This window comes from Triticum aestivum, chromosome 5B (assembly GCF_018294505.1).
Source record: "Triticum aestivum cultivar Chinese Spring chromosome 5B, IWGSC CS RefSeq v2.1, whole genome shotgun sequence".
In the NCBI taxonomy this organism is placed as follows: Eukaryota; Viridiplantae; Streptophyta; class Magnoliopsida; order Poales; family Poaceae; genus Triticum; species Triticum aestivum.
The window spans coordinates 258661879-258672901 of NC_057807.1; the positions used below are offsets into that span (position 1 = coordinate 258661879).

The following is an 11023-nucleotide window of genomic DNA, read 5'->3' on the forward strand; positions in this document are numbered from 1 at the left end:
AGTTTTTGGCTTTCTCTACTGAGGTGCTCGTCCGGAAGAACCGGGACACAATCGTAGTAGTTCTCCCTGTGCTACCTTAGCCGATATAGTGGAACGTAAGGTACCAAAACATGGGAGCCGGGCAAACCCAACTATTGACCCCAGACATGATTCGGAGCTGATGCATATAATGCTATAAGTTCGGGGTGCCGAACGTCCACGAAGGTGTTCGGACTTTTATTGTCGTATTATGGGTACCATGAAGCCCCTGGCATATTAAGGCATATTATGATGTACGGATGCCGTTTTGACGAAGGGTGCTAGTAAGAAACAATAGCAGATAAGCATCATAGAAATCCACATGTTGTATTTGAGTAATACGTCGATGCATATGGGTACAGGTAATGTGATAAAAAGAAATATGACTGCGGAACCTGCTGAGACCAGGCGGGAAGAAGCTATGTGCGGATCCGGAGTGTAGTCGGATAGTCGTCGAGGGGAATATCTAAGGATTCCCTTACGCGTTCGAGTTGTTTCCATGTCGCCAGCCCTGGCCCGCGCAAAAGTAAACCTGCAAAGAAAATGCAAGAAATATTTGCATGCCACAGAGCGGTTGACCCGCAGTATGTGGCCTTTCCGAGATTTTTGCCAGAGTGTTTAATTGAGCTCCGGACGAGCCGGGCTATCCTGCCACGAAGTAGTTCGGACCCGATTAGCGGTGACCAGGAGCTTGGCCGTCGATTCGAGGTTTGATTGAAAGGTGTCACTCGTTACTTCTGCTGTTAAGGCGGCGGTATACTCTCCGGTACAGAGGGGGAGTTCTGCTTTGCCATTGACCGTGATGACGCCTCATGGACCAGGCATCTTGAGCTTATGGTAGGCATAATGTGGCACCGCGTTGAATCGAGCGAACGCGGTTCGTCCGAGCAGTGCCTGATAGTCACTGCGAAAGGGGACGATGTCGAAGACTAACTCTTCGGTACGGTAATTGTTTGGTGATCTGAAGACTACCTCCAGAGTGATGGAGCCTGTACAACTGGCCTCCACACCTGGTATAACACCTTTAAAGGTGGTTTTAGTGGATTTGATCATCGAATGATCAATACCCATCTAGCGCACTGTGTCCTGATACAGTAGGTTTAGACTGCTGCCTCCGTCCATAAGGACTCGTGTGAGGTGGAACCCGTCAATTATTGGGTCGAGGACGAGTGCGGCTGAATTACCCTGATTGGTATTAGCTGGACGATCCGTATGATCGAAAGTGATCGGCCGTAGTTTATATTGTGGGGCGACTGGCTCCGTTAAGTCGACATCTCTAAGAGTGCACGTCCGTTCCCGTTTGGGGATATGGATGGCGTTTATCATATTCACCATTTTGATTTGCGGGGGAAATCTCCTTTGCCCTCCTTTGTTTGGTGATTGGGGCTCCTCGTCGTCGTCATCGCTTTGAGACCCTTGCTCCTTGTTTTCGGCACCTGACCTGTCGGCTTGCTTGAAGGCCCAGCATTCTCTGTTGGTGTGATTGGCTGGTGTTCCTGGGGTGCCGTGAATTTGGCATGGACGATCGAGTATGCGGTCCAAACTGGATGGGCTCGAGTTGTTCTTTTGGAATGGCTTTTTCCGCTGACCGGACTTAGAGCCACTAAATCCGGTGTTGACTGCCATGTCTTCGGCATTATCACCATTTTTGCGTCTAAGGCTGATGGTAATAGGAGGCGGGGGACACAATGTTTACCCAGGTTCGGGCCCTCTCGATGGAGGTAATACCCTACTTCCTGCTTGATTGATCTTGATGATATGAGTATTACAAGAGTTGATCTACCACGAGATCATAGAGGCTAAACCCTAGAAGCTAGCCTATGATTATGATTGTATGTTTTCCTATGGACTAAACCCTCCGGTTTATATAGACACAAGAGGGAGCTAGGGTTACACAGAGTACAGAGAAGGAGATCTACATATCCGAATTGCCAAGCTTGCTTTCCATGCAAAGGAGAGTCCCACCCGAACACGGGACGAAGTCTTCAATCTTGTATCTTCACAGTCCAACAGTTCGGCCAAAGTATATAGTCCGGCTGTCCGAGGACCCCCTAATCCAGGTCTCCCTCAGCGAGCCCAGCGTGCATCGGCCATGGAGGTGTCAGAGTGGCGGTGGATCAATCAACGGAAGAGAAGATCCGACGCACCCCTACCTGGAGCGCCAAATGTCGGTTTACGGGTTCCGCAAACCCTTGAGAGGTTCGAACTCTAGGGTGCGCGCGAAGATCTCAACCTACCCAGCCCGTCTACTCATGATCCTCCTAAACCTAGCGCGACAAGCTCGAAGAGACAAAGAGACACAATAGTTTATCCTGTTTCTGGCCACCTTGCGGTGTAATACCCTACTCTAGCATTTTGGCCGATTGCCTTGGAGGAATGAGTATGAACTAGTACAGTGGATGAACTGGCCTCAGGAGGTGAGGTGTTCTTGAGCTCAAAGGAGCTGGCGAGGTAGTCGAATGAGAATGGATCCCCCTCTCTATGGTGGTGGCTAAGTCCTATTTATAGTAGCCTTGGTCCTCTTCCCAAATGTTGGCGGGAAGGGATCCCACAATGGCCGGATTTGAAAGGAGACAAGTAGTACAGCTTATCCTGGCCAAACTAGTCTTCGCCTGTGAAAGGCCTCTGGTCGTGACGCTGCGGTGGGCTCGTCGATGTCCTCCGTCCTGCCATCCTGGCGGTCTTGGTCTCATTGCACCAGAATGTAAACCTTTGGCTGATTCCTTGGGACTCCGCACCCGTGGCTTGCCTCCTTTGTACCGAAGAGGAAACCTGCGCCTGGCGCCCGCCTGGCCTTGGTCGTCATGGCTCACATCAGCTGAGCCTCGTGAGGTGTATCTTGCATAGAACTCTCCGGCCCTCGGGAGCCAGCCTGAGGAGGCCGATCCCCTCGGGGGTCTTGGCGTCGTCTGCCTCGCGAGGCTTGGCCCCTCGTGAGGGTCTTGAGATGTTAATGTTGAAGTTGGGCCGTACCAAGCCGTCAATGGAGCCGCGCAGTGGGCTGCGAGCAGGCAGGGCTGGATAACCCCATATCCAGAACGCCGACACTTATATCCATATATGATCATTCACTTTGCTTGGTTATGAGTGCATGCTTTTAATCGCTATCGTTTTGAGCGCTCCACCAAGATGTATGTGACATGGAAGAGTAACCCATGATACTAGTCGATTGTGCATTTGCATTCAAAAGCAAATCTTAAATAATGCATAAATTTAGGGGAAGCTCTTGCCTATCACATACTTCTCAAAGCAACGGTGTATTTCAATCTTATTATCATTTGTCGAAGCTTTGATCTATATGTTGTCATAAATTACCAAAAATGGGGAGATTGAAAATGCAACTATCCCTGGGTGGTTTTGGTAATTATTAACAACATATAGCTCATTGAACTAATGCTATTTCAAGATGAATATTTCAGGAAAGTTCAATGATTGGCATGGCATGGATTAGGAATGTGGACCCCTCAAAATGTTAAGGACAAAGGATTGGCTCAAGCTCTAATGCTCAAGACTCTATATTTTACTTTTAGTGATCCAAGATCACATTGAGTCCATAGGAAAGCCAATACTATTAAAAGGGGGTGAGGTGTTGCTTAATGGCTTGCTTGCTCAAAGTGCTTAGTGATATGCTCCAAAGCCCTCAACCACTTTCTCATATCCACATATGTCCCAAACCAAAATTCAAACCTGGCCCCACTGATTTGATCCATCCGAGGCAACCGAGTTCATTTGGCATAGCCACTGCCAGAAACCCTAGTTACTTCGGTCTCACCGATAGGGATCTCGGTCTCACCAAGATGGGATTGCAAACTCTTTGTTTCCCTTCATAATGTTTCGGTCTAACCAAGATGAGCGATCAGTCCCACCAAGTTCGCAATGCAAACTCCCTGTTTCCCTTCGTAACGTTTCACTCTCACCGAGATGAGCGAATCGGTCCCATCGAGTTTGCCTGACCAACTCTCTGGTTAGGTTATTACAAAAGTCGGTCCCACTGAGTTTGTGTAATCGGTCTCACCGAGATTAGGTTATGCCCTAACCCTAAAGAAATTGGTCCCACCGAGTTGACATGTCGGTCCCACCGAAATGCCTAACGGTCACATTATGAACTAAATCGGTCTGACCGAGTTTTCTGATTCGGTCCCACCAAGTTTGGTAAATTGTGTGTAACGGTAAGATTTTGTGTGGAGGCTATATATACCCCTCAACCCTCTCCTCATTCGCGAGGAAAGCCATCAGAACATGCCTACACTTCCAGCATTCATTTTCTGAGAGAGAACGACCTACTCATGTGTTGAGGTCAAGATATTCCATTCCAACCACATAAATCTTGATCTCTAGCCTTCCCCAAGTTGCTTTCCACTCAAATCATCTTTCCACCAAATCCAATCCTATGAGAGAGAGTTGAGTGTTGGGGAGACTATCATTTGAAGCACAAGAGCAAGGAGTTCATCATCAACACACCATCTATTACCTTTTGGAGAGTGGTGTCTCCTAGATTGGTTAGGTGTCACTTGGGAGCCTACGTCAAGATTGTGGAGTTGAACCAAGGAGTTTGTAAGGGCAAGGAGATTGCCTACTTCGTGAAGATCTACCCTAGTGAGGCAAGTCCTTCGTGGGCGATGGCCATGGTGGGATAGACAAAGTTGCTTCTTCGTGGACCCTTCGTGGGTGGAGCCCTCCATGGACTCGCATAGCCGTTACCCTTCATGGGTTGAAGTCTCCATCAATGTGGATGTACGATAGCACCACCTATCGGAACCACGCCAAAAATCTCCGTGTCAACATTGCGTTTGCTCCCTCCAAACTCCTCCCCTTTACCTTCATATGCAATGATTTACATTCCGCTGCTATACTCTTAGAATTGCATGTGTAGGTTGATTGCTTGACTTGTGTAAAATTGCTAAAATCTACCAAAACTTAAAATTGGAAAAGGCTAGATTTTTATTTGGTCAAGTAGTCTAATCACCCCCTCCCTCTACTTTCGATCCTACAAATAACCGCCCCCTTCAACCACTAGATGGTTGGCTGCTCCGAGAGAAACTGACACTTGTCATTTAGAGCATCCCATCCTCCGAGGACTTTGAGCGAAAATCATCAGTGAGGAAAAACCCAAAACCCCAACACCTAAAGCCCAAAGTGACTCAGCATCACTAAAGAGATTGTTCCTGTGTGGAACCGACGCTTGTTACCTTTGAAGACTATGCATCTTCCAGACGGTTAGGCGTCATGGTCTAGAGCATCCAAGAGGAATTGTGGATCGCCGGGTGACCTAGTCTGTGAAGGTTTGGAAGTCACCTTGAAGACTTACCATGAGTGATTGGGCGAGGTCTATGTGACCTTAGCTCAAGGAGAATACGGTAAGGACTGTGTGTCCTGGGACTATTTGTCCTTTGGTTTAAATACCAAGCCGCTCCAACCAGACATACAACTGTCACAGCAGTTGGAACTGGTCTACCAAATCACTATCTTCACCGAGCTATTGGTTGTATTTCCTCAACCCTTTCATTTCCTCGCTTATGTGTTGATGAAATTGATCGTTACTGTTTGAAGACTTTGACTGAAGACTTTCTCAATTTCCTCAATCCTATTTCTTCAGTCATCTTGTCTTCTGCCTGCTTATCCTGTTTTACACGCTACCTGTGCTCTGTGTATGTTTCATTTCATCGTGATGACTATGCTACTGTCTTGTTATGCATGTACCTAAGTACTTATTCCGCTACTTGTTTTTGGTCACTTAGCAAAAGTTCCTCAACTAGAAATTCATCAATGACGAATTTGTAAAAATCGCCTATTCACCCTCCTTCTAGTTGATATAACACACTTTCAATAATGCCATCATGCTCCAGGTTGTGAAGACCATCCATCCTCCACTCTTCCACGTCCTGAATCGCCAGGTCACAAATGTGTTGAACATCAGATGTCTTTGACATGAAGATTCTCTCATTTCTTTCCTTCCATAATGTCACCGAATCAGCATAATCAAAGCAGAAAAAACTTTCCCTGTGATGCAGTTGGATCCTTTGAAGACACTCGATCATCCTTTAGAGATTATTAGTCATTATAGAATGAGAAAGATTATACGGGAATTTGTAACCGCACAAAGCCACCTCCAAATAGTCCTTGCTGATTCACACGGGATTCCACATGCCCCATGCTACTTAGGTCAGAGCGTAAGCTAGTGATTCTTTCAGCTACTGGACTTTAGCCATCTAGCGTGCGGTACTCAACCGCTTCGCCTAGCAGCACAAAACTTGTATTGCTCTCCCACAACCCCGTTTTCACGGTTTAGGCTGCTCCCATTTCGCTCGCCGCTACTAAGGGAATCACTTTTGCTTTATTTTCCTTTGGCTATTAAGATGTTTCAGCTCACGAGGTTGTCTCTTGCCTGCTCATGGATTGAACAAGCAGTTTAAAAGGTTGACCTATTCGGGAATCTTCGAATCTATGCTTATTTTCAATTCCCCGAAGCATTTCGTCGCTTGCTACGCCCTTCCTCGTCTCTGGTGCCTAGGTATCCACCACAAGCATTTCCTCTTTTGAACCTCAACATTAACGTTAAGGCTATGCCATCCAAAGGTGCTACTGAATGGAAGGATCTTATCAACGTCCATGAATGTGAAATCATAGATCGAATTACCGAATTGGCAAAATTCGGTGCTATCGCTGTCATAGTATCCTCTAAGTTCACGAGCTGGATATAAGCGGACTCGAACCGCTGACATCCACCATAGGGTAAACCACCGCCTCTCAGGCCTCCCCGACGGGTTCTACCATAAAGGCCAATGATAGACAATAACCCCCCCCCCCTACACAACTTACAACTTTCATCATACTATGCTCTCCAAAGAGCAACTCTTTTCAAAATCTCAAAACAAAAGGTGCTGAGTTGGAATCCCACTCTAGGGATTCTTGTGATTCCGGAGAATCCAATTACTAGAAAACCAGGAACGGGGAGCTCTCCCCTTTTTCCGCCGGACTCTTTGATCTTAAACTTAAGAATGATGGTTTTAAGAACAAGTGATTGCCCATGTGTGTCTAGGGAACATCTAGATGTGCCCCAGTTATTGCACATCTAAGTGGCTCAATCAAACTAGAAGGAAAAGAAAATGTTTGCATGAATCTCCATGTAAAATCAATGACGTGGGACTTAGATATGCAATACTTAGGACACATCTAGATGTGCTTTAGCAAAACTGAACAACATATATCACTGAGCAATGGGCCATTATATAAGGCATTGTCTTCAGGTGTATGCGAGACATGGCACATATGAGGTTATGTGGCCATCCTTCTTTGCCAAGGTAAGGGTGTTGCTTTCGAAAGTCCAATTCGGCTCTTGGAGCATACGCCCCTACACACCAAAAATATTATTTTACAAATGTCAGTTGTTTAAAACAAATGTTTACTGTCACACAAAAGTGGTACATGCAACTTTTAGGGGAAAGATTAAACATTTGTGAAAAAAAACAAGTCAAACAACAAATGTTAACTTCAAATGTAACACTTAATTATTATTTTCACTGATGAAGCACTGCTATCCCATTTCACTTGAAAATTATCAAGCACACTTGTACACTATCAAGAACATCTTAAAAAATTCAAAATATTTAAAATCTACTTACTATTTATTTTGAATGTACTGTTCATCCGGGAGTATATGCACCTCAAAGACAAATCAGCCATCCCACTTTCGGAAATCCAATTCGGCTCTCGAGACAAAACGACCATCCCTGTTGCTTTTTCTTTTTATGCTTTTGGTTGGTCTGTAATATGGACATCTCCAACACCGACACTCAAACCGTCCAGACCGCGTGGTCCAAACGTGTTTTGCCATTCAATGCGGGTATGTATCGGTCCACCGATCGGTTCAGACGTGCTTTTTGCCGCAAATCAGAAAAAAACTAGGGGGTCTTTGTGGGCGTTCGGACCGCTGCCACACCCGCTCCTGATGGCCGTGGCCCACCCAGAACGCATCTCCCGCCTCTCCCGTGCTTTCCATCCAATGCCCGCGCCGCTTGCCGCGCAACATTCATGTCGGCCCAGAGCATGCACTGGCCGACATTCATGTCGAGCAACGTGAACGGATGGGAGGGCAGCACGGACAGATGCGACCTCTTAGTGGCGCTGACATTCAAGCGACTCGCCGATCGAGAACGTTGCCCGCTACGCACGCCTTCTCTCCGCATTGAAAGGGCATCCCCGCCTACCTCCATTAAACCAGCGCTTGTGCCAAGGAACCTACTTCGGCGCCCCGAGCGTCACACGTCTGTTTCTCTGCCGACGGGCATTAAATACCTCTCCGATTGACGCCTTGCATCTGTCCGCTATTTAAGTGTGGTCAAGCACTGGGCAAAAACCGCACACCACCGCCATCCGTCTCCTCCTCGCACTAGACCCTCCATGGCTTTCTCCAGCTCCACACTCCTCTGGGATAGGCTCTTGTTCGAGCAGAAAAAGGAGATCGCAGGCATTGCAGCCGGCTGAGTTGCCCGGCAAGCAAGCCGGATATAGGCTAGCTGGTCGGCAAGCCCTCTGGAGCAAGCGCCACCGCCATCACCATCGCCCGGCCGTCCTTGCTCGTCCAGGCTGGCCAACAACAGTTCGATGAGTGGGTTGTCGTACATAGGAAATACATGTCGTGGGAATGGAGATCCACCGGAGCCGGCATTAGACTAGTTTTAGCCTAGTCCGCTATAATTTATTTAAAATATGTCCGAAATGTAAATGTTCTCTGTCCAGTTTGTATGAAAATCATCCGGTTTGCATGTAATTTATCTGGTTAGTTTAAACCCGACTTGAAATGTATGCGCCTAGGTTTGGATGACCGGTTCACGCATCCATGTCCGTGGACTGATCTTCCCCATTCACGGACGAATGCGGTGTCCGATTTGTGCGTCTTGAAGATGCCCTAACACTAATAGTTATTTGACTGAAAATCGATCGAGGTGTTCTCGTTGTTTTTATTTTAAAGATCACACATGATGACACCAAAAGAAGGTCAGCTTGTCGCCGGAGAAAAGGACGCCGGCCGGCAAGAGGAGCTGATATCTCGTGCATTGTTGTCCCGTCAAGACTCATCATTAAGGCGTGTGCGTTGTCTCATCCATTGTTGTTGTGCTCATCGAGTTGGAGAGTATCTTCATTAGATCAGCTGAGAGCAGCTTCCATTAAAATAAGAGCACGCGTGTCCGGCAAGATTTACACTAAAAAATGGTGATAAAGAAGAACAGAGCAACGCTTTCCTGGAAGCTGCAACCCAGTCCGCAACGAACCCGGGAGGTACCACTCTCCTTCTACTCGTCTCTCTGCTGCATGTAAGAGAGAGTACGCCACCAACCATGGCCGGTCGAGCAGGAGCAGCAACGTCACCTCCTGCTTCGTCACCGCCGGGCAAGCAGTTCGCGGAAGTGGTGGTGGTGCGACACGGCGAGACGTCGTGGAACGCCACCCGCACCATCCAGGTATGTCCACTTACCTCCTCCACCTCCACCTCCACCATCGATCTTCTCCGGCTGACACAGCCATTTCCCCAAATCTCGTCTTCGCAGGGGCAGATGGATCCGGAGCTGAACGAGACCGGCAGACGACAGGCTCTCGTGGTACGTACGCTCTCGAGCCTCGACAAAAATACTCCGATAGCTAAATACTTATGAGGACCCCTCTCTGAATTCGGATCCCAAGGTTGCCCGTCGGCTGTCGAGGGAAGCCAAGCCAGCTGCCGTGTACTCCTCCGACCTCAAGCGCGCCGCCGAGACCGCGCAAACCATAGCCACAGCCTGCGGCGTATCCTCTGTACGTATGTGGCTGGCGTTCCATCTCGGCTCGTTGCTGCTTGCTGAGTCCATGGATGCGTTTCTTGATCGGCTCATGACATGAGCTGCTTGGTTTCAGCTGGTGCTGGATCCAGCGCTGAGGGAGAGGCACATGGGAGATCTCCACGGCTTGGTGTTTGACGACGCCGTCAGAAGGAATCCTGAGATCTTCTCTTCTTACTCGAGAACCCAAGAAATCCCCGTAAATTCCATGCTTCCGTCCGAATTTACTCGGCTATTCTGTTCTGTTCTGCCACTTCTCGCATGGAAATTATCTTGGCATCGCGTCGAAATCTCTGTTCCATCGCATTCTCCATTTTTGTAGGGTGGTGGGGAGAGCCTCGATCAGTTATCCAAGAGGTGTGTCTCGTACCTGAACACAGTAGCTGAGAAGCACAAGTGTAAGCAACTAAGCATCAATCCTCACCCTGACACCACAGATTTTGTCCATGGGCATCGGAACAGTAGCCGCTGAGCAGGAAAAAATATATATCTGATTTTTGTTTTACTTGTGCTGGCATTGACAGGGGAGCGGGTGATCGTGGTCACCCATGGCGCCAGCACGGAGGAGCTGTGCATACACGCCGACCCGACCAGCCCTGTGCGCGGGAAGCTCTACAACACTTCGATCTGCGTCTTCCGTATCGGCGGCGGCGAATGGATCCTCGAGAAGACCGGCGACGTCGGCCATCTCGATCAAGGTGAATTCCTTGAGGACGCATTTGGCGGCGATGGCGTGTCTGCGTGACGACGTTACTACTCACGCCATCGACGGCTGTTTCCCTTTCGTCGACGTGATGGCGTGTCTGCGTGACGGCGATTCCTTGAGTATACCACTGCTGTTTCCCTTTCGTCGACGCATTCATCAGCAATCTACACTTCACACAAAGCCAGTTCGACCGGCCAATGTCATTGCACTGACGTGTTACTAATTCATCGTGGGTGAAACAATAAATGATCAAATTACTACTCTATGGTTTGCAACTTTTTTTTAGTCTAAACACACTCGCTTTATTAATCAATGATGTTCATAGGGATACAATTCACGTCTGGGGGGTTTAAGAGCCACACATGGATCCAGACCAAAAGCGTGTTTAACAAGGCTATGAGCCTCTTGATTTGATACTCTACCTTCAAAGATAAAGGCACAACTCTGAAAAAGAGTGGTAGCCTGTCTAATCTCCTTCATAATG

General features: G+C 48.0%; 1 protein-coding gene across 1 annotated transcript; it reads left to right on the forward strand.

Annotated features, from left to right (window-relative positions):
* Nucleotides 1–9184: 9184 nt before the first annotated feature.
* On the forward strand, nt 9185–10802 carry LOC123115951 (phosphoglycerate mutase-like protein 4). Its single transcript, XM_044536978.1, has 6 exons — nt 9185–9479; nt 9567–9617; nt 9700–9810; nt 9910–10032; nt 10156–10231; nt 10358–10802. Exons 1-6 carry the CDS (start codon nt 9357–9359, stop codon nt 10576–10578), a joined length of 705 nt encoding a protein of 234 aa, XP_044392913.1. The 5' UTR covers nt 9185–9356; the 3' UTR covers nt 10579–10802.
* Nucleotides 10803–11023: the final 221 nt, after the last annotated feature.

Coding starts and splice junctions, on each gene's coding strand:
- LOC123115951 (XM_044536978.1), top strand. CDS start 9,357: ATGGCCGGTCGAGCAGGAGCAGCAACGTCACCTCCTGCTTCGTCACCG. Junction 9,618..9,699: donor GCAGACGACAGGCTCTCGTG/GTACGTACGCTC, acceptor TCGGATCCCAAG/GTTGCCCGTCGGCTGTCGAG. Junction 10,232..10,357: donor AGTAGCTGAGAAGCACAAGT/GTAAGCAACTAA, acceptor TGGCATTGACAG/GGGAGCGGGTGATCGTGGTC.